This window comes from Carassius auratus, chromosome 18 (assembly GCF_003368295.1).
Source record: "Carassius auratus strain Wakin chromosome 18, ASM336829v1, whole genome shotgun sequence".
Lineage (NCBI taxonomy): Eukaryota > Metazoa > Chordata > Actinopteri > Cypriniformes > Cyprinidae > Carassius > Carassius auratus.
In genome coordinates, this window is record NC_039260.1 from 21,748,827 (window position 1) to 21,773,041 (window position 24,215).

Here is a 24,215-nt window from a genome sequence, read left to right on the forward strand (position 1 = left end):
CTCACAGGTTGTGGGGTTGTATGAGAGAAGAGGAAAAACACAGGCAATGAGTTTATCTTATAAGATGTGAGAAAAGTTATAAAGCAGCGTCTGGAATGATGAAGAGCTGGAAAGTATAAGAGAAGAGAGGATCGGGTGGTTGTGCTGGAAGATGGAAAATGTTGGTATGGGGTTTTGGCAGGGAGATCTGTGACTCACTGTTTATCAGGCCTGTCACAGAGCAACTCCACAGCATATGTGTGCACAAGACTGCAGCTTTTCTTTCCCAAACATTCAACATTAGTAAAAGGATCTTTCCATTGAAAGGATACCAAATCGTTTTTTAAACTGTCTGAAAAAAAGTCAGTTTTTATCATTGAGTGAAATGAGAAAATGTGAAATGTCAACCCAGGGATGTTAAATTAAATATTATTCAGTTTTTCTTTTCTTGTCTTTCATTAAAAAAAAAAAAAACCCTGGCTACATGTTCTGTACTAGACTAACTGAGACTGGTCATGGCACTTGTATACTGTTGTTGTTCTCTTGTTGATCCGATTGCTTCTATTGTTCTCATTTGTAAGTCGCTTTGGATAAAAATGTGATATTTGGTGTGGAATTTTGTAGGAATTTTCTTTTATAGCAATAAACATTACATAAACAAACATTACATAAAATAATAATGAAAAGGAAATAAAAACAAACTTAGTTCGGCTAGTTTGGCATAAAGTGTTGGTTTATAGTTTGTACAGTTTGTTCTTTTTTTCTTCTTCAACATTTTACATATCAGTGTTATGCTTTTACAGTGCAGTTCTTGATGTAAAAATGTATTCTCAAATCAAGAAGGTACAGTCAAAGGGTCTTTATTCAGCTCAATATATTTACTGTGAAAACATTGGATAAATGAAGCAGTTAGTGGAACTGTTTACAGTAGTCAGTAAGAAATCTCCACTTTTTTGCTTTAACGTATGAAATTATATATATATATATATATATATATATATATATATAAATATATATATATATATATAGACATTCTTTCATAGTATGCATAAAGCTCATTCTATAAAAAAAGACAAAAAACAAAACCAATCACATATAAGCATATCTCATTTTTGATTTTAAAGCAATGACAGCAACATGCTAGTAAACTGATTTCAATTAGTGCAATCAATGATTAACCACGATTAATCACATCCAAGATAAAAGTTTTTGTTTATATAATATATATTTGCGTACAGTGTATATTTATTATGTATATATAAATACACACACATGGATGTATATATTTTGAAAATATTTACATGTATTGACATGCATATATGTATATTCTTCTGATTGTATATTTTTATAAATATATTGTATATATATATATAAACAACATATTTTTCTTAAATATATATATATGCACATTTGTGTATTTATATATACATTTTATAAATATATACAGTACACTGTAAACAAAAACTTTTATTTTGATTGCAATTAATCGCGATTAATCGTTTGACAGCACTAAATTAAATGTTCCAAAAAGAAATTTCAGAAAGGCTTTTCACTTGCCTCCTTGGGTCTGCTGTCCAAAGAGTTTCAGAGTTTTAAGTGCTTGCCTTGACTTCACATTCTGATTTAGCTGACTACATTAAAAGCCAAGTCTATAGATTTCTACAATGATGAAAATACTGTAAATGTCAGTTATCTACAAGAGTCTTTTTTTTTTTTTTTGTCTTGCTATCCCTTAGTTTGGGAGCCATTATAATTGTGTAGCATTTCTGGATGCGATGTCATATGATTTTACCGTCAGGAAAAGAATGGTGACAGATGCAACATTCTTTCCAAATTACTGAGACCAGTCTTTGGTTTATCACAACACTCTTTGGCTTCCAGCTGGGAATCATTGCATTTGAACCAAGAATACAAAGTAAGAGATTAATTGCATGTTACAAAATGACCAGAGTACAAAATGACACGAAAATACAGTGAACGGAGATGCACTGCAGCTGCTGTGGAGCTGGACAGAATGCAGGAAGTGCAGACAAGGATCATTGGAAGCCACGTGGGCGAATTGTCTAAGCATCAGAGCCTTTTTGTCGGCGTTTGGATGGAGGTACGAGACGGGCAGGCAGCTCAGGGGGCAGCCCGTGACCCTCCAGTTTCACTTCAATCAGATGGCTGGCCAGAGCAAACTCCTCGTCATCCAGCATGCCGTCGCGATCCACATCCGAGAGCTTCCAGATGCGGCCCAACACAGAGTTTGGCAGCCGTGTGCTCACCATCCAATCTTTGGCCTTGGTGCCACTTAGTTTGCCTTCGTTCGGCACTAGGTTGTAGAAGATCTCATCATACTTGGGCTTGTCCTTTGTCACCACCCATTCCTCATCCTCCTCACCCACTTCACCATTTTCAGCCGCAGTCTCGCCAAAGGGGTCGCCTTCCACAAAGGGTCCGGCACGGGATCCCAAGAAAGCCCCACCTTGGACCCCAAGTTGGACCCCAGCCTCTATTTCTTCCTGCCTAAGAAGGGGCATGAGTTTGGCAATATCGGTAGACAACAACTCATCCAGCATAGCCATCAGGTTGGGCTTCAGGGCTTTGAACTTGGTGAAGTCATGTGCCATTAGCTGTTCCTAGGAAAGTCGAGAAAGACTCTTTCAAGCGACGGGAATTACGTTTTACCCTCAAAACAAGGACCAGGTGGTTGTACTAACCTGCATCTTGGCACAATCAGGGAAGTCTCCAGGAGAGATATGATGCTGTAGCTGAATCTTGGAGAAGATGACCGGGAGCTGGTAGATCAGGTTCTTCTTCTTATTGTCCTTCCTGAAGACAGACGGCATCTCTTGCTTCAAGTAACTGATGATATGGGCATGCACCTGTGAGTGAAGCATACGTAGTCCCCACTGACTTTCATTGCATTCACACAATTCATATTATTCAAAATATCTTTTTTGTGTTCCATAGAAGAAAGCCATACAGGCTTGGAACAACATGCATTAAGTAAATTGTGACAAACTCTTGGATGAAACAATCCAAGTGTTTGCATTCGATCAGTTTTAACTTCTGACATCGTCAACAAAGCAATGTTTTAACTTACCCTCACAAGACGGGCCCTCTTGACCAAGTCATTAAGTTTGCGTAGGGCTGCGTTGCGTGGCAGATTCTGGATATCAGTAAACAGGTCTTCCTCCTCCAACTCAAACAGCTTGCGATTGTCGGTCACCATAAGAGGTTCAGACCAGAAGGATCCGATGTACACTCTCAGAACCTCAGGAGTACCAAACACTTTCCCCAGAGACCACATTAAAGCTCCATACACCCGCATGAGCTGCTGGGTGTCAATCATATCAGCCTTGTTCAGCACAACACGGAGTTTGTCTTCATTGCCCTTGAGAGCCCCGATGGCCTCCGAGAATTCATCCGAGATCTCCAACTTGTGAGCATCAAAGAGAAGGATGATCCGGTCCACACGTTCAGCAAACCAGCGGAGAACTGCTGGAAAGTCATATCCTACAAAATGAGAGAAGAGGTAGAACACAATCAATAAACTGAAAAAAACAGACTAAACTCTTCAATAAAGAGTTTGTGGTGATCAAACCCAGCAGCTCGGATTTGATTTCAAGCAAGAATTTGAAAATCTAAAAAAAAAAAAAACTACTTTAATTATCTAATAAGGGAATGAACTGCAAGAAGCATTGCAAATGATAAAATCAAATTACAACCAACAGTACAATATACAACTATTGGCTACAGATATAAAAAACAATATATTTGATGATTCAAAAACAAATATATAAGTAGTTTATGCACATGGGGAGAAGCCTATGTCATTCAGATTGTTTGGGAGTGGGCAGCAACTGTCCTTGTTTACATCTGAACATTGACAATATATGCTGTAATAGTTATGACAACAGTTGAATCATACAGAGCCTCCTACATACATGTAATGCCTTCACATTCCTTCCCTTTCCTCTCCCTGTTATAACACTTTAATTGCTCACTTTCCCATTCTGTGCGTCACTTCAGCTGCTGGGAAATCTGTGAGGAAAAGCAGACATCGACCAGAGAGGTGCAACACTGATAAACTAAGATTACCCAACGATGTTCTCCGTGGGAGAGCCTAGAGACTGATCGTCTGCTGTTTACGCTGAAACATGTCTCAGATACCTCATACCTGAAGTTTCTTAGAGGGTCTTTACAGGGTTCATTCAGTTTTAACTCTTTAAACCGAAAGTATTTTACCAGTAGAAAAAGTTTGAAAGGCATATTGTGGGGTATTATAGAGTTTTCATAGGGGACTTGGGAAAAAGGCTAATAATAAATGTTTAACATTGAATTAAAGAGACATTGTAGGATCAGTTTAAGTAAAATAATAATAATTTAAAGTTAGGAATGGATTGAAATTTGGTATAAAATACTTCCAAACCCCTCTCCACCTACTTTTTCAGTCAGCTTACCTCGACTCACTCTCTGTTTAGCACCGGAGAGGATGCCCGGGGTGTCAATGATGCTGATGCTCTCCAGAACCTGGTTGGGCATCTGAGCACACTGGAATCTGTCAGAGACAGAGATGAGGTTTAAACATATTTTATATTGCATTCACTGATCGAACCAAGCTTTAAGTTAATTATTCCTCATGGTTGAATGGGTAAGTGAAGTAAAAGCTTAATGTTGTAAGAGTTATAAGTGTCCAACACTGTCTAAATATGCTTCAGAGGCACTGTATGTCTAATCATGTTATGCACAAAACAGCTGCGGTTTGATTCTTTAAAAGGGCGCAGCACAATTATCAAACATGCAGGAGCTCTTTAGTTAAAATCACTCTCCCCCTGAGAAAGCTATAAAAAAAAAAAAGATCCATGATCGTATCACAGCTGCTGTGTGTGATCTAAGAAGCAGACTTCTAGCGTCACTCGTCCCAGGCCGAGCCATTGTGTGGAAGTGGTGCTTGAAACACACAGGGCTTCCTGAGGGAAAATGACCAGCGCTGCCAAAATCAAACAATACTTGTCACTAATGATCTGCGGCATAGAAAAACACGGTCTCTTCCTGCTTTAAACGAGTTTAACGAGTGGAATGCTTCCCTGGGCAGGAAGTAGGAGAATACAAGTTCTCAAAACATGTTCGCAAAAAAACCCGAAGAGACCAGGGTATAACTGGATCTGATAAAGACTCCCTGGTCCTGAAAACAGCGCCGCCTCTGGTGCTGACAGACAACTGCAAAGCTAATTATGTTGAAACTCTCTTGGCAAGGTTAAGGAGATGACTGAGGTATTCAGATGACCTGGACTTGAACTACAGCTTACTTTCCTCCCACTGTTTGACTAATGTTTGCTATTTTAATAGCCAGCAGTGCTCATCGCATTCACCAAATTAATAATGTTCAGAGGGTTAGAAATTAGTTCTTAATATTAGGGTCAATGCTCTTTTTGTTTTGTCCAAATCTCTTGATAAAAAGAAAATGCAATAGAAATGCAACTTGTACATGCAAACACTTATTTACCATACCTTATTTACTTAATATAAACCATATTTATACATTAGAAAGTAATGATTTACATGTATACTCAAAAATGTGTTCAAACTGTAAGGAAAATATGTTATCACTCTTTAATTAGTTGTTACACTTGAGATCTGTAAAACTTTCTGATCGTTTGTTCCATATAATGTGTGCTACATGAATGCTACTTGTGTCATAAAGCTAATAAGCAATAACACAACACACTTGCAACTGCATAGCAATAAGCTAAAAAAAATAAAATAAAATAAAAAACTTTGGCAACCTCATAGCAATGCTCTGGCAACCATCCACTACAATCTAGTGTAAAGGACCATTCACATTATCTGCAGAAAATGCAAAAATCCCTTTATCATAAAATGTAAAACTCATAAATATTTGATTATGTAAAGACAACTTTGAAACACGGCATTCTCTTTAAACTTTGGCGAACTCCTCTAAACAATCTCACGTTGCAGTTCTGCTTTAGGCACATAAGCGCTCGTTGCCCTCTCATGTGATACTGCTCCCTTCCACAAGTTTTCCACAAATAAGGAAAGTCCCTCCTACCTCAGAAATTTGGCACGGGCGCTTGAAATTCCATAGAGCAAAACCGAACACACTGTTTCTGTTATCTTCCCTGCGTGCCCAGAGTAAGCAGACGGATCAGTCGACACATTCTTCCACACAACCCACCCTCATTTCTCATGTCATGTCGTACATAGCGGCTCAGTGTAACATCTGCCTGTATGACTCTATTCACCTGTTGAGGAAGGTGTTTCCGAAGGGGTTGAGCTTCCGGAAGGGTTTGTTGGGATCTACTATCAGGGCATTTCCAGGAATGAGTCCCTCCATGTCTCCGTGCATGATAGCGGTGAAGCAGTCGGTGGTGGGCTCCGGCCCTATACGACTCCCTGGGACGTCCTGTTCCAGCAGATACCTGCGTTGACAGAACAAAGCCATGGTTACAGTCTTGACATGATAGTTTTTAATATTCATCAACTAGAACAAACAAAACACTGTGGAACAGTTCGGGTTAGTTCAGCTATATATTGTATTTCCATTCAGTAGGCCAAAAACTTGTAACCTAAAACCAACCCTTGAATTGAATACTGGGTTCAAACCAATGTTATATAGACAGAGAATAAACAGAAAATCAAACCTATTGAGCTGCCAAGATCCTATCCAGGGCCATAACCAAACAGACACCATAGTTTAATCTTCCGTCAAACATACTGTTACTTTAAAGTCATTGTAAAGCAATATTAAACATGACTGAGTTTGTCACAAAAATGGTGGACATTTAATGGTTTAATGGTCCAGCTACACAATTCGGTACTACATAGTTCATGATCTCTGTAACGTGTTTTTTAGCAATACATTTCTAACATCTGTAATGTGTTTAGATTGCTTTTACATGGACTTTAAACCCCTTAAAAGCCCTAGACTCAGAAAAAGCACTAGTTAAATGAATTATGTAGGAACTTACTTGATGAAGGTAGTCTTTCCTGTGGAGTACTGCCCAACCACTAGCACCATGGGTTTGTTGTCAAAGTCGGCGTCCTCCAGACTCGGCGAGTGGAAGTCATGGAAGCAGTAGTATTGCTCCAGAGGAAGGAGTTTCTTTCGATAGAGGGACTTGAGGCCCTCGGTCACTGTCTTGATCACCTCAGGGGCCTTCTTGACATTCTTGCGTCCCCAGCGTGACATCTTCGACTAGTGGGAGTATTCAGAGTTTCCTTTGCAGTTAATTTATGGCTCTATTTTGCACTGTGTACGTATTCTCCGGGATGACTGTGAAGACTCTCCTCTTGCTTACAGTATTTATATAATGTACCCAAATGTTCTGCCTCAAAGGTTTAGAGTTGTTAAGGGATCTTAAAGCAAGCTATAGTATACAATGTTATATAACTTTTAACCCCCGGGTTTCTTCTGTTTTAGTAAATGATTTTTTTTGCCTGAAAAACAGAAAAGGGTAAATGGAAGGTTCAGTGGAAAAAGGTTATATTGTATACTTATACTGTAGGCATTTTATTTCTTGGGTAACAGGACTTGCGCACTTTAAAACTTTTCCATTTATCTTCAAATAAAGAATCTAAAGAGACGTTTTCAGCCTACAGGCAAAGTAGAGTGCATTGTCCATGCATGTCCCTGGAAAATGTTGGTGCTCATTTTGGAAACATTTACCCACACACATAAACTCTAGGTCCACAAATACACATTCATAACTTATTTCCGTATATTGAATAGAGTGAGACATGTTTTCCAGCGGCGGCTTACAGTCGAAAGTTAAATGAGTGAAGGATTACGGTGTGTAAAGGGCTGAATACACAAGTGATGTGTCAAACAAAAGTGTATTCAATGTTTTTTGTTGCATCCTGACAGGATTTTGCAGTAATTCCTCTAATGAGCTTTTGGCTCACCATGGATTCGAACCACTCCCTACAAACACATCATGCTCAGCAAGACTTATTACAGAAGTTCATGCAGAAGTAAATGCATGTTTCTCACGTTAAGGTTGTGCCAAACTTAGAGCCTCTGAAAAGACACTAGTTGTGTTGTAATAAAAGATAAACTTTTGCACAGCCGCCTTGGCAAAAGCATGGTGGTTGGGATTTGACTATGTAATAAAACTCACATGTTGCGCAGAAGGAAAATGCCTTGTGGCATCCTTCACCACAATTGCAACACAGACAGTTGACTTCTTTTGGAGAAGCCTTGAGCTTCAGTTAATTTCCAGAAGTATTACAGAACCAGAACACTGATGTGTGCCAAATAATTGGAGGAAAAGCCAAAGGCATCGGTGCATGCATCAACTGGAATTTTAAAGTGCAACACACAAAGCAAAGGTACACTCCGAAAAGTTGAAGATTTCCCTCTTACCTGGAGAATGCCAAGTCTTGGATTGAAGTACTTGAAGAGATGATGAACCTTATCCACTCTTTCTGCAGCCCTGGAGGTGTTTCTACACATGGAAATGTACCTTAGAAGAACTATCTTTGACCGAGGCCAACCCAAGTCAAATGTTTCAAGTGATGATTCTTCTCCGATTTTTCATGTATTTCAGATGAGAAGTCTTGATCTGATCTGCCTGTGCGTCTGACTCCTCCAGCAAAATCAGCTCTAAGGCATGCACACAAGTACTGCCTCTTTCCCAGACTACGTTTCTCTCTGCACCTCTTCAAACACTGCCTGACGCAGAAGCAGGGGAGAGCCCTGGACAGCGAGTGATGACAATGGGTTTAAACCAGGGTGGGGACAGGGAGTGAGGGAGGGCATCCACAAGCTAAGGTGGAGTCACGTCTTTTACAGGGAGAGTAATTCATTGACAAAGTACTGCCTGCAAACGTGAGGGTGTGGTGGAGCTTGTCTTTCAGCGGATGCTGCACCATGGGGCAATGTATTCTATTATGATTTCTTTGGCTTTCGTTTGATCTAAGAGATCTGTTTGCATGCAGATGTTCACGTGACTCTTGATGCTGGCATGGCAGACCACCTTTAAGGGACTTGGCAGATCTTTTTTGTGCTCTGTTGCGCCTCTCTGACTCAGACCTGATTAAGCAATGTCCCCTACTGGCCAGTAAGATCATTACATAAACAATGAAATCAAATAATAGCCATCAGCCTTGAAAAAAGACAACCAAGTCAAATGGCAAACAGAAACAAGTGTGATTGTATCATAAAAGAAGCAAAGTTTAATTTACAGTTTTACTAAATGTACAGTTGTTTTTAAAAAGTGTCATTATACACAATAAATACAATACAAAATTAATCTGTAGTACTATACTTCAAATTCTTACAGTTCTATTTTCTTTTTTTCTCTTTACATTATTGTTCTTTTTTTTTTTTCTCCATGGCATTGCTTTCGCTGTGTTTGCTTCTGAACGGTTTGAAGATCTTTCAGTCAAATCTATCTTAAATGTGTAAAAGTGTCTGAACATACATAAGCCTACAAAAATAAAAAATAAAGGTATAAATGAGGGAGGCTTTGTGTCTGGGAACTTTTCAATAATATACCCGAACAAAAGTATATTTCTTTGATTAAAAGGGTGACCACATTTGCTGTTCTGTGTATGTTTAATTTGTAAGTGTGCTCTTGATGCTGGAATGCTTTAAAGGTCAAGAGATTTTCTACAGTTCTGGTGACTTTTCCTGTTTGTGAATGCTTCTTTGTTAATTCCTGTAGCTGAATAACCAAAACAAGATTTCATGTCTTAGGGGAGACAAAAACACTATTATTATTCATTATTGAGCCTCTACACAGTTCCCAAAAATATAATTTCATGGTAAAGGGGGACCATTCTAACAAAGGGAGAAGTGATCAATTAGTCTCGCCAAAATTAATTCTCTATAATAATATCCAAATAAACCACTATTTGATATGACAATTTTCATGATATCACTTAAAAAGTTCCTGCAATCTGCATACGTCACAATAATTACAAACATTATTTATTAAATGAATGGTCATGGCTCTCACAAGTTGAGAGAAATCTTTAAATTGGGAAACTGACATCAGATTCGTCCCAGATTCGAACCCAGGAAAGAAACAAGAGGGACAAAATTTTGAAAATCATATCAAAGTGCACTTTTTTTATACTTTAGAAAGCACACTTAAAGGGCCATATGTAAACCAAAAGTACACGTCATCAGCACAAACCAAAGACAAACAAAGCAAACACAGCTGATCATGGGAAAAGTGTCTCCATTTGCTTCCCCTATCCATTGACATCCTGCTTTCAGTCTTTCAGTCAACATCGGCTAAAGGGGCTGTTATCTACTGTGCGTCTGTGAAACCAAATTCCCATTTTGTCCTCGGCCCCCCACCTGTGGATGCTGGGACATGGCGGCGGACGAGGGTGGCGTGGAGAGGGGAGGCATGGACTGTCTGTAGGAAGGATGGGTTTGGTGCTGATTAGGCAGGCTTTCCCCATGAACCCTCCCTAAAGCTGCTTTCCCTGAGCCTCCATGTCCAGGAGGGCCCTGTTGGAGGTTCAGTATACTGTCTATGGCACACTGCAGGTGCTCATTCAACGAGTCGTCAGGCGGCGGGCTGCCGCTGGAGAAACTCGCATTGTCCATATCCGGAGAGTCGGACTTGCAGCGTTTGGCAGGAAGTGTGGAGTCTCTTGTGCAAGAAGTCTCTCCAGGAGAAGGTGGACCAGGAGCATGCTGATCCATCCTAAATGTACCCCTTCCTCCCTCTCGGTTTTTGCTCCCTATGCCCTTTAACCGCCCCAAACGACCACCTTCCTTTGCCTCGTCTTCATCCTCTTTGTCAGAGAACTCTCTGTGATGTTGGTACGCATTTTTGATGCCACGGTAGAGGACATCCTCTACTGCCGCGAGGCTCTGCGACTCTGAATGGGGGTGAGACCGTCCATGTCCGCCCTGCCTTTCTAGTTTCACTCTTGCTATCACAGTCCGTTCAGTTTGAGGAGAGGAACCTTGTGGCTGAGGGGTAGTGGTAATAGGGGGTCCTGCTGGTAGAATGGGCAATGTATCTCCACCTCCTCCTGGTACACCCGGCCTATGACGTGGACTGATGTTCTCACGGTACGTCTTTCGAAGCGGGAGCCGGCAAGTGGTAAGGGGAGGAGTCGCCGTGGACGCTGGGTTCCGTTTAACTCCGCCTACCTCGTGGTGTTCTAGAGTGCCGTTCATCTGTGCCGTAGATGTGGAAGGGGACGATGAAGACCAGGAGGAGGAAAATGAGGGCGTAGGTCCACTGGAGGAAGTTGCGCTACTGGAGGCGGAGCCTGTGTGTGGGGTTACCGTAGGGACAGTAGAAGAGGGGGTGGGGTAAGACGTTGGGGGAGGAGTTCTAATGACTGTGGTGGGTGGGGTTACATGGATGGGCTTGACTTTCTGCGGCTGCTCAGGGGGCGGTGGTTGTGGAGTGAGTTGGGATTGGGAGTGGACCGGATCTAAAGCAGTGTTGTGAACCACCTTACTAAATCCCGCCTCCTGTTTGATCTTCAGCTTCAAACCTATTCGCTGGCGTGCCTCGTAGGTCTTGATGGGCGGTTTGCTGGTCCGCTGGGGAAGCGCAACATCATCGTCGTCATCAGCAGGGCGGGTGGATGGAGTGCGGCTGAAGGAGGCATTTGGCGTCACTGGCTCTGCAGTTGGCCGGACCACAGGAGCGGGCGTAGGCGTGGAGCTGGTGGACCAGGATACCGATGCCCCCCTCCACCTTGCTTAATCACCAGCTTGGTAGGAGGAAAGAGGGCAGGGGTGGAAGCAGGAGTGGGGGCAGCAGCTGGGGTAGGTGCAGGAATTGGGGTAGGAGCAGGGGCAACAGCTGCAGCAGGTGCAGCTGCCACAGGTTGACCTGCACCTGATGCTGATGCAATTCGTACAGAACTCAGCTCCACCTTTACAGGTCTCACGGCACTGCTGTCCAGCAAACTGGAATTGGCCACAAATTCTTCTGCAAAGAGTAAAAGAAGGTGATTAAATACCACACCATCTGAAAATACAGTTCATTCCCATTTAAAGTTCACACAATTTAATGGTAAGTCTTTACCTGGTTTCTCCTTGGCCAGGACCCTGTCCTGACTAAGCGCAACCTTCTCCTCCTGAATGAACATCCGGTCAATCATAACCATCTCTGCTGAGGGACCCAGCCTCTGCTCAAGGTAAAAAAGCAAACAGGAGAAAAATTAATTTAGGGCTCACAAGGTCCAAACATTAAGAGAGATCCAGTGAGTTAGATTTAAAATGATACCTTTGATTCCTCAAAAAGCAAGTGACGATATTTATCCACCATTGCTTGCGTGCGCTTCAAGAGTTGGCATGAGACGTTCTCAAATTCTTCATCCACTGGACAGAGAAGCGTAAATTACACATCAGCCCTGAAGAGGGTGCCACACAACTACGCTACAGGACCTTAAAAGAGCATTCACAAGGCATTTACCTTTGCGGTAGTCTTCTGGGGATGAAGCCATGCCTTGGTACAGGTGGTACGGCATCAGTCGATGAAAAGTGTCCTCAAATGAGCAGAAAGGAGAGCTGTAGTCAGGATGGAGAACAGAGCCTTGCTGTTTTCGCAGCTGTTCCAGCATCCTACAAATAGATACACAATGTCACATGGAACATTTTATCAATGTCCTTGCTACGATTATGGGTCTGGGGACATTTCAGTTGTGTTGCTGTCTATGCAGGGTCAGAGAATGCTCAGATTTCATCATTAATATCTTAATTAGTGTTCCATGAGGGTGAGTGATTAATGATAGTATTTTCATTTTTGGGTGAACTAAACCTTTAATTTATGTACAAAATAAAGATTTGTAGCATATCTCATGAGCTATGCCTACGTCCTTTGCCCAGGAATGACTTGTGGATCTGAGAGTTTCTAATGTTGTAAATATGGATATTTTTCTCAAAAAAAAAAAAAAAAAAGCATTGATTAGCTAAAGAAGGGGTTTATTCACCACCAAGAGCCGTGTGAGGCACATTTTATTATGCATTTGGACTGTTGAACCGTATGTTTTTAAAACATACTGATAAACTAACGTTAAATATAAAAATACTGTAGTTAAAGATACTGATTTTAAAGATAAAGATCTAGTTCATATATAGACACAACTGTCATGTCGTGCTTCCTGTGAATTTGCCGCATCTTCGCATGGAAGTTATCAGTCTAAATGTTCTGCAAAATCAGTCAACGGTGTAATAATCAATAATTTCTTTAAGTCCAACAGTTTAACATTAATACTGGACATACACGAAACACATTAAATATAAAGTATTCAGAAACAGGTAAGTATATATTTGGAGTAATACAGTTTTTTAAAACTGCTTGACATCTGTGTGGCATGGAGTCAACCAACTTGTGGCACCTCTCAGCTGTTATTCCACTCCATGATTCTTTAACAACATTCCACAATTCATTCACATTTCTTGGTTTTGCTTCAGAAACAGCATTTTTGATATCACCCCACAAGTTCTCAATTGGATTAAGGTCTGGAGATTGGGCTGGCCACTCCATAACATTAATTTTGTTGGTTTGGAACCAAGACTTTGCCCGTTTACTAGTGTGTTTTGGGTCATTGTCTTGTTGAAACAACCATTTCAAGGGCATGTCCTCTTCAGCATAGGGCAACATGACCTCTTCAAGTATTTTAACATATGCAAACTGATCCATGATCCCTGGTATGCGATAAATAGGCCCAACACCATAGTAGGAGAAACATGCCCATATCATGATGCTTGCACCTCCATGCTTCACTGTCTTCACTGTGTACTGTGGCTTGAATTCAGAGTTTGGGGGTCGTCTCACAAACTGCCTGTGGCCCTTGGACCCAAAAAGAACAATTTTACTCTCATCAGTCCACAAAATGTTCCTCCATTTCTCTTTAGGCCAGTTGATGTGTTCTTTGGCAAATTGTAACCTCTTCTGCACATGCCTTTTTTTTAACAGAGGGACTTTGCGGGGGATTCTTGAAAATAGATTAGCTTCACACAGACGTCTTCTAACTGTCACAGTACTTACAGGTAACTCCAGACTGTCTTTGATCATCCTGGAGGTGATCATTGGCTGAGCCTTTGCCATTCTGGTTATTCTTCTATCCATTTTGATGGTTGTCTTCCGTTTTCTTCCACGTCTCTCTGGTTTTGCTCTCCATTTTAAGGCATTGGAGATCATTTTAGCTGAACAGCCTATCATTTTTTGCACCTCTTTATAGGTTTTCCCCTCTCTAATCAACTTTTTAATCAAAGTACGCTGTTCTTCTGAACAATGTCTTGAACGACCCATTTTCCTCAGCTTTCAAATGCATGTTCAACAAGTGTTGGCTTCATCCTTAAATAGGGGCCACCTGATTCACACCTGTTTCTTCACAAAATTGATGACCTCAGTGATTGAATGCCACACTGCTATTTTTTTGAACACACCCCTTTCAACTAATTCAACTAATTGCCCAATTGCACAGCCTTAAGAGCGTGCATATCATGAATGCTGGGTCTTGTTTGTTTTCTGACAATCTACTGAACCTACTGGTAACTTGTTTGCCACGTAGCAATAAAAAAATATACTAAAAACCTTGATTATTCTGGTTAGTCACATTAAACTGCTATTATTTTGAACAATACTGTATATTTGAACTACTGCATCAGTCATACATCGCTCCAGACCGTGCGCCTCATGACGCACCGCCACATAAACAAGAACGAGATGCTTTCTAACATAACTGTGGCATTAAACTCAGTAAGTGAGGCCTCGTTTAAAATATTGCACATATATAGGCTGTTCAAATTACATGTTAAAGTGCAATAAAATTCCTTATATCTGCAGACGATGTACGTCGGTTTGTGGATGGAGACTCCGTAATGGCCAAAACTATTTATTTTGCATGCATCACATTATGTAACAATTATGTAACAAGGCGGCAGAGCGAACTTATCATCCATAGTGTTTCTCACGAAGTCCTTCTACGTCATCACCACATAGTGTGCGTTATAAGTTAAGTGATCAATCTCTTAAGAGAAGGACTACGTGAGAACCACTATGGATGATAAGTTCGCTCTGCCGCGTTATTATTTTGTCTTTACTTTATTTGTAATGCCAGGAAAGAGTTAAACTCTCATGAATGAGAAGAGCGTGTTGCCGTGTAGCAGCCATTAAATGTGTGGGACACCAACACCTCGTTTTCTATCTCTTTCATTTCATGGATTTAACAAATTATCTGCGTCAAAGCTTTACAACTTTTTCAACTTATTCTTTAAATACATAATACATTAATAGGAGAATAAACCCAATATCGTCCTGACTATCGACAGAGACATCTGCTTAAGTCAATATCTCTGGCTATAGGCGATACACGGTACTATCGTCTATCGGCACAACCCTACTCTGCATACAGTATGTATACATTACCTTGCTTCTTTGCTCGGTTCCATACTAAAAGGCCTTTTTAATGCTGAAGTCTGTAAAAAGGCAAAAGATAACAAAATTACATCATCCAATTCATTTTAACAGTCTTATGTAATGTGATTTTGAATCTTACCTGTGTTTGGGGAGCAGGTTGTGGAGGTGCCGGCATTTGAGAGACTGGAGCACCTAAAACCTGTATCTGCAAACCTGCTTTATTCAGAGTCAGCCCACCAACTGAACTTATGACTCCTGGCTTTGCCTGCAAACCAGTGTTCAAAACTGAGTTAAGACAATTGTGCAATGTCTTAACTGCAACAGTAAATGGTACAGCTGTAAACTACAGTAAAAAAATATTAACAACTACTCTTCTCTCACCTGAACAGCATGCGCAAGGTTTGGAGTCGTGATTCCCTGGTTCACCGTAGCCCCAGCAGACACAGCAGAAAATACTTGAGTTTCATTTGCACCTAAGAAGAATATGAGACTTTGTAAACATGGGAATATTTGAAAGTAGACATCTAAAGGATAAACGTATGCAATCCCCACCTGTAGTAGAGGACTTGACAAGCACAGACTTCTGCTGCAGAAGGGACTGGACTGGCGCTTGGATGGTGCCACTGGCCGTTGAATTTGCAGCTTGGACCGAAGGCTGATCTGGCATTTTGTTGAACTGGTTTGTGGTCTGTTGCTGAGAGGCCTGAGCTTGGGCTTGGGCTTGAGCCTGAGCTTGTGCCTGAGCTTGCTGCTTAGCCTGTAGAAGAATGTTTTGCTGGATCTGTATAAATCAAAAGCACACAAACAATCATTCAAGTAGAGTTCATATAAAAAGAACCTTACCTATTACCAAGTAGTCCTTACCACAGTGACACCTAAACTTATCAAAGCTCTGCTCTATATAACTGCATTAACCATCTACCATCAACGTGATGATGAGTTATTTTATCAGATATGGCAGTGTTTTCATTTCAGTCCAAACTTTAGCTTTTTTTACTCTCAGTTGGAACACTATATAAAGTATAAGGTGATGATGCATTACCTGGTGAAGTTTTTCCAAAAGCTGCTTTTGCTGAGGAGAGGGCTGTGTGATGGATGACATGGTCTGCAGCTGCGCACTGACCAGCTGAAGGTGATGCTGCTGTTCTGCAGTCAGCCCCGGCACCACCGTCACCTGCTGTTTGACCACTGCAGCTGGAGGCGAGCTCACAGCAGGCTGGAACTGGAACTGTGCAGGAAGGGGCTGCGGAGGCTTCGGGGAACAGGAGGAAGGAGGTATGTCTGGCTGCAGGGCGGTAGGCTGAGGCAGAGTCTGAGGAAGAACTTGAGGCTGGAGCTGCACTTGTATTTGCTGAGGCTGCTGCTGCTGCTGCTGTTGCTGTTGTTGAGGAGCTTGTTGTGATGGTTGTGGAGAACCTCCGATCTGATTGTGTATGATAAAGAGGGGCGGTAGAGAGGAGGGCGTGCAGGAACGCGAGGGAGTCTGTGCCTGAGACTGAGGCTGGGGCTGTGATGGAGGCCGAGACTGCTGGTGCTGGTGAGGAGACTGGATCTGCTGCCCGATGGTTATGGGAGAAGCTCGGGCAGGTTGAGGACTGTCAGTCAGGGTGGGTGTTGGTGCAGGGGTGACCACAGGCTGAGATGGGGAGGCGCTTTGGATCTTTATAGTCTGTGAATGTGCTGCCGATGGAACCTAGACAGCATAAAAAGAGGAGGAGGAAGAGAGAAAATAGTCAATGGATGTTTGGTTAATCAGCCAGTTAATATTTTTAATTCATCAATTTGGGAAAATTAATTTTTAGGGATGCACTGAAATTTCAGCAACAGAAAATGACACATCGACAATACAAAAAATGCTTTCAATAAAATAATTTCAACAGCATTATGAAAAACACCTTATCAAACTAACATTTTGCAATACTGACATTTGAACCTATGCAGAGCAAAAAAATAAAAAAATAAAATCATCAACATAAATAGGAGAAATCTATTCAGGAAGATCCGGATTTTCTGTTTGAGACTTTTCCTCACTTCTCTGAAAGATTTGATCAGTTTTAGGATAATAGAGGAACTTCATCGCAAACCACAACAGTTCACAATCACTGTGTAAATTAGGGACAAACTTACTTCTGTAAATATGTACAAACTAGTTACACTGAGACACTATACACCAAGTAGATGGGAACAGCAGGTGAGGAAAAAAAACAATGCTTAGACACACAATTCCAGGTGCTTTTAATATATTCTACGTTACGTTTTTCAATGAGCTACTTCAGGAAATGACAGAACATCAGGTAACTCTAAATGGCTTCATATTTCATGTTGTTTTCTATTTTAGCAGTTTAATGCCCTAATGACAAGAATACCAATAGCAACAGTTTCTTTATATTACTGTTGTACAATTCATTTCACAAATCATTTTTAATGTATACAAATGGTACCAAAAGCATACGAAAAAACTAAATGGTATCTAAGAATTTAATTTCAGTGCATCACTAAAACAATGACTAACTTGCAATCATATCCATAAAGTGCAGAAACAAAATACACCACAAAAATCAGTGACAAAAACCAAACACACAGCAACAAGCAACAATAAACAAATACAAGAAGGATAATACAAAAGCAGGAAGAAATAGAAAGGAAAAATCTATTTTCAGAATAATCAAAAAGACAATTTTCATGAAGACTACAACAGCTGAAGTAGTACAATGTACAAAATATCTAAACCGTACATAAGCTACTCGTTTAACTGATTAGTGCTTTCTGATAGACACCATTGGGGTTTGGGGAGGGAGGGGGGTGGGCAACTGACATGAGGACATCATTTTTGCAGAGAACAACAAAAATTGGTTCACAGAGAACAGACAAGAAACAAAAATAGTACAAATCTAAAACAGATTTGCTGGTAGAGGGCAAAGGTAGTTCAGGGCAGCGAGCAAGTGATCAAGATCAAATCTTTGAAAGTGATCTTGAAAGGAATTAAATTTAATTTCTCTTAGGAGGCTGGGTGGTGGTGGTGGCGGGAGGGGGACTGATTGAGGTTGAAAACAGCAGTTACTGAACGTTTGGTAGCAGAGGTAGTGAGCAGGCTGAATGTTAATATGAATGGACAGAGTGAAGACGAAGATTTACAGCAGCAAAACTAATAGGAAGAGCCATTGCTCCATCATGACATGCTCATGGGAAAATGCACGACGATGATGCAAACACACAACCGAAAAAATAAAGTCATTAGAGTTTTATTGTTGCAGGTGAAACCATTTGAAGAGCAACAACTGCACTGTTATTTGCATCAACCCATATCCCAATTAGTGTCAATACAGTTCGGCAAGCTTCTTATTAAAAAATGATCATGCAAAGAACAGGAGAACAGAAATGGATATTGAGGGGAAGGTGTTGCAAGCAATAATAGTATGAGTTAATAGACAAAATAAACCCATTACGCTATAATTGTAGTATCAATGACAGAAACGGATAACAGTGCAGACGAAAGACCTGATGAAAACAGAACACACGCAAAACCAAGAGTAAAAATGAGTAAAAGAAAAGGCATCCAAGCCCGAGCAATGACAGTAGAAAGACAAGGGGACAGAGAAAGAAAGGGAGTTCTGCTGGGAGACAGTGGTCCAATAAGCAGCAGTGGCAGCAACAAGTGGGTGGAGCTTAGTGCGGAGCATGAGCTCATCTACCTTGTTAACCACTGTTGCCATGTGGGCGGGGCCAGGGGAGGGGCTGGGACACTGCCGAGTCTCGGCTAACAAGCTGTCATGGCCTGAAGGGGCGGGACCAGAACTGCTGCCGCTGACGATAACAGATGCAGGTACACCCACAGCGGCAGGTGGGTCTTTTCCTGCTTGATGCTGTTGGTCCTAACATGGGCACATTTATCAGTTGAGGAATGGGAGAGGTAAAACATTCATCTAAACTGGTCAGAGGTCAGCTTGAGGATAAAATGTTGTTATGTTAGCTTATTAGCAAAGACACACAGTTTGCAAACAACAGATTGGCAAGTTTAAAGCGAGCACACTGACCTGCTGCAGGAACATTTGAAGGGACTCCTGACTTAGGATCATGCTGGAACCGGGTGATGTGAACAACAACTTTCCTGGGCTGTGCTGGGCCTGAGGACCCAAACCCACCATTGAGGACGTGGACGTGGCCATAGTTGGAGATGGAGATGAAGAGGAAGGAACCGTTCCTGCTACTGAAACCGGTGGTGTCATCTGAACCGTGAGAATTGAGGGCTGCGGTTGGGTCTGTGCTGGTTGAGCAGCAGGATCCGTAGAGCCGCCCAATACAGTGATTCCCTCTCCTGTCTGGCACGGCGCCATAGCCGCAGATCCACTGCTACCGTTATTAGGGATGCCGCCAGATTGCTGCAACGTCTGTAAACTGACTGCTGGGCTAAGGCTCTCCACGGACAGGGAATTCTGTATCGGCATGCCCTGGATGACCGTTTGTACGTGGCCTGTTACCGGATGGGCTTGTGTCTGCGTTTGCGCCAGGGACACCGGCATTTGGAACAGTGTGGGATGACCCATCTGACCGGGCTGGAGGTGGATGTGTCCAGAGAGAATATGGGCAGCACCAGGGTGACCCTGTGAGGCCAACATCTGACCCAGGTTGATGTTCTGATTGGCTGTCAAGATCTGATTAGCGATTATCTGCCCTCCAGGCCCCTGACTGGTAATGATGTGACCCCCGGGATGCTGAGTCAGGAACTGACCCCCCGCCTGAAGCCCCGGTAACAGGAACTGGTGGTTTTGGCCCTGCAGGACAGTTTGCGAGGGAATCACAATGCTGCCCTGTTGGTTTAACAAGTGAACACTGAGCGGTTTTCCTGACGTTTGGGGGCCCTGTTGCTTAAAGAGCGCTTGAGAGAACTGCGTTCCCTGCGACGTGGCCTGTGTGCTCAAGACTACATTTGAGCCATGCTTCCCGAGGAACGTTACATTCTGACCAGCTGATACTGGGATTTGCTGCACCCCCAGAGCCTTATTAGCATCATTTGGCAAGGCATGTGGAGCAGGAAGCTGTTGCTGCTGCTTGAAGACTTTGGGTTGGATGGTACCCCCTTGCGGAGGTTTGGGCTGTATTGGTGTTGGCGTTCGCTGGATGATGACATTCTGCATAATTTGGCCTTGAGGCTGGGTTTGAGATCCAATTCCGGCACCCAAAGAGGCATTACCGAAACCCACAATGCCACCAGGAGCGGCCATTGTAGTTGCGCTGTTGTTAGTATTTGTGTTGCTTAAGCAGACAGCCGGCCCATTTAAGGCAGGGGACCCTAGAGTGGCCTTTCCCCCTTGAATTAAAAGTCCTCCCCCTGAACTCAAAACAGAGCCACCAAGCCCAGCCTGCGTTCCAGCGCTTGCTGCCTCAGGCCCAGGTTGATGCAATTGGTAGCCACCCATTTTCGTCAAGATCTGCTGCCCAGATGGATTAATAGTCATTACAGTGGGTTGGCCCACAACTTGAATTTGTCCAATGCCCAACGGTCCAGACTGACTGCCATTCGGTAAGGCCTGAAGGCTTGAAATAGGTTGAAGGGTAACATTTCCAAGCCCGACTTGTTGCACGAATGGCTGGACGCTGATAGCTTTGTTCATGACCTGGGGTTGAAGCTGCAGACCTGGATGTGCCAGGACTGAGCTGAGCATGTCTGGGGTGGCATTAGAGGGTGCAGTAGGGGTGCCTTGGTTTGGAAAAATCTGAGTTGCACCTCCAATGCCCACCCCAGACAGGCCAGCATCAGGCAGGGGTTGGACCACCTGCGTAAGGCCAGTCAGCCCAAACTGACTGAGGTCGAGCTCAGCATCTGCCTCTTGAAGGCTCTGTTCTGTGATGTTAGCCTCTGCCAGACTCTGCTGCAAAATGTCACAAGGCTCATGATTTGTCCCAACACCATTGCTTCCATTGTCTCCTCCCGGCGATCCCCCCAAGATGTCATCTTCCAGGAAATCCAAATCAACGCTAACTCTTGGAAGGCCTGGCTCATTTGTCGACAGCTGAGCCTGTGGCTGGACCTCAGGAACGTGGCCCTGGAAGACACAGAGAGACCAATGTCAGCTGCTAAAACTTCACACATTCAGAATCACGAAGGAATAAAATGGCAGGGATCTGGGATGGTTGCAGGCCTCTTGGACTGACTGTTGTTGATGCAGATCTGGTGCATAATGCATCTGATGCGGATGGCGGGTCTGAGGAACATGTGCTACAAAAAAGGTTGGAGGCAGAGAGGTCGGCACAAATGGGGGATATTACTCACCCCAGTGCTGGAGAAGAACGAGCTGGACGGGTCACTTGAGCCATCCAAAAGGTCATCAGTGTCCAGCTACAGACAGACATACCCAGGATAGGACAGGCAGAAATCACCACAGCACACAGACAGGCGTGTGAAAGCGACAGGGAGCAGATGCATAAGGGGCAAATAGGCAGACAGAGAGGGAAAGGCAAGGGAAGAGCAGAGTGAGGACAGTGCACCAATCAACCAGAACAAAATGCAGGCATTACCAAGTTAAAAGGCCAAGCAAAAAGGAAAGAAAACAGGAGTCAAAAGACAGGAAAATCAGATTAGTATGTCATATATATGTGAATTAACCAAAGAGGGGAAATCAGGGCAGAAATTAAGAGCAGCAATAATGTTGTAAAGAAAAGATCAATAAGCTGGAAAACCGCGGTAGGGGCAGAAATGTGAAAATAACCCGGAAAGGATTAGGAGGTTCAGGGAAATCTGTGATTTTTCTGGGTTACACTTTCAAAGTGGGATTTCTGCCTTGGCCCAACAGTGGAGCTTGCAAAAATCTGATTTTTTTTTTTTTTCACTTCAGTACTCACTTGTGTTTCTGATCCATGAAGAAAATCATTGAGTGCTTGTGGGTCACTGTACAACAAGAAATGTGTTATTCAGCTGGGTTTTCACACACACAAAAAAAACGTTTAAACCTGAAGTTATGTGCAAAGTTATAGGTTGTTTTCAGTGCAACTTACCAAATTACATCTAGCAAGCACCTGCCATCTTCATCATCCATGTCAACTGTGAAAAAGAAAAAAAAAGTGCACAAACATTAGCCCTGTGAACATACGTCTATTTTTAACAAATCAGCTAAACATTACACAGAACTCAAAGGCAAATACTTCCTCAGCACTGAAATGTAGGTCATTTAATTCACACTCAATTTGATATTTGGTTTGGATCACGTCTTAGACTAATGAAAACAAAGTAGAACATCAACTGGCATGTGTTTTAAATGTGAAAAACCTGTATATGTTATCAATCTAAAGAAAAGGAAATTACACATATGACAAAAATGCAAATAATATTAAAAGCAGACTGCAAAGCAAAAATGAAAGGTTAAGGCAAATGCCGCCAGGTTAATCTAAATCAGTGTAAAAAGAAAGAAACATAACATGGAAACCAATCAAGCTTATTGTATTACCCTAGCACATATTTGTAATAAATGTGAAACAAAAACCACGTTAAAATGCCATTATTATTAACCAATCATTATGGTTACATTGTTCTAGTGAATAAAATGCAACCACTAAAACACTACATAGACCGATTTATGTTGGCCAACACATTCGTTGTTGACAAAACAAACGTATGTTGAAATATAACGCTTTCTAATGCCTGTAGGAGTAACTATTACAACACAAGCGAGTGAATGTTTTCACATCCTTTGAAAGCAGCAGCTGAACTTTCGTGCACAGTCTGTAGCGCGAGAGAAGTTGAGGGAAAAAGCGCGCGCATCACCTCACACTGTCCCACGGTCAGATAACCACCCGAGGGTCAATTATCACGATTTACAGACTCACAAAGACCAATTCTCACCAGTTTATCAGACTCTGGCGAGTCGCCGCGCTGTTCGCGGTCAGTCTCCATCTAAACACATCAAACCCACGGAAGGTAGGCGGGGACACCGCTAATGTTTGTTAGGACTAAAACAGTCTCTGAAGAGCACACAGATCATCATTAACGAATATCTGCGAGCGCTTCTTCTGTCAGAGATCTGTTTTAGCTCATTTTGAGCGCCTCACATCAGAAGAGACTCCGAGAGACACTCTCTGCAGGATACGGCGGTTATTTACGCGTTTGTAAAGCTGTAACAACTCCCTCGACATGCCCATATTATTTTATTTGCGACCATTTTACAAGTTTAACACTAAAGGACGCTTTTAAGTCGTGTTTTTCGCTCGTTCTGCAGCAGATTCAGTTAAGTTAGCTGTAGCTAGCTAGCTCCCTAGCTCTAATATGTGCGTTTACAGACGCAACACGAACAAATCTGACAATAACTGACTGTAAACACGCAGTATTTCTGCCATAAGAGCGCATTCAGTGGAGACAATGCACATAATTGGTGAATATCTGGTGTTCGGCATCCAATAGACGCAATTGCGTAGCCTATCTTTATCCCTGCTAAATATGAGTTTATGTTGGAATACTCTTGGATCAGGGGAGATGTTTGGGAATTCGCTGTAAAATCTCCCTGTTCGCCGAGCTACGCGGCGAGCTGGATATATGAAGCAGGAAGAGGCGAGGTCTGCACGCGAATGTTGCAGTAGTTATTGAGAATTATAGAAGAATTGCTACATTGTATTAAACTCACCGAGACGATAGAGGTGCAGCGGCGCGGGGTCTCCAGTGCGGCCCTGCACGGGCTCCGCGTCAGGACCCAACACAAGCAGGAAACAGAGGCCCGCCGCAAGCGCCTGATCAATAAACAACACTACACCGAATATGTTGTTACTGCAGCAGCACACATTTGTCCTTTTCATGTTTTATGTTTTATTTGTGTATCAGTTTCACTGTGAAAGTAGGGAAATATTGTGCTGTATTAAATTGAATAACATGATCTTGTTTTGCGGTTGTAA

General features: G+C 42.3%; 2 protein-coding genes across 2 annotated transcripts; both read right to left on the bottom strand.

Moving 5' to 3' along the window:
• Window positions 1–1,673: 1,673 nt before the first annotated feature.
• On the bottom strand, window positions 1,674–8,751 carry LOC113118682 (EH domain-containing protein 2-like). The gene is made up of 7 exons (XM_026288047.1): window positions 8,351–8,751; window positions 6,957–7,425; window positions 6,231–6,407; window positions 4,428–4,525; window positions 3,068–3,480; window positions 2,682–2,846; window positions 1,674–2,600 (listed from the first exon to the last, which is right to left on the bottom strand). The coding sequence occupies exons 2-7, from the start codon at window positions 7,175–7,177 to the stop codon at window positions 2,043–2,045; spliced, it is 1,632 nt and encodes a 543-aa protein (XP_026143832.1). The 5' UTR covers window positions 7,178–7,425; window positions 8,351–8,751; the 3' UTR covers window positions 1,674–2,042.
• A 385-nt stretch (window positions 8,752–9,136) lies between these two features.
• bicra (BRD4 interacting chromatin remodeling complex associated protein) lies at window positions 9,137–24,038 on the bottom strand. The gene is given in 16 exon segments (XM_026288034.1): window positions 9,137–11,652; window positions 11,655–11,900; window positions 11,997–12,099; window positions 12,198–12,292; window positions 12,387–12,535; window positions 15,348–15,397; window positions 15,478–15,603; window positions 15,720–15,811; window positions 15,891–16,119; window positions 16,381–17,031; window positions 19,031–19,210; window positions 19,373–21,382; window positions 21,610–21,675; window positions 22,179–22,224; window positions 22,332–22,377; window positions 23,951–24,038. Coding segments are annotated over 15 exon segments (5,496 nt in total). The 5' UTR covers window positions 22,373–22,377; window positions 23,951–24,038; the 3' UTR covers window positions 9,137–10,240.
• Between the last annotated feature and the right edge of the window lie 177 nt (window positions 24,039–24,215).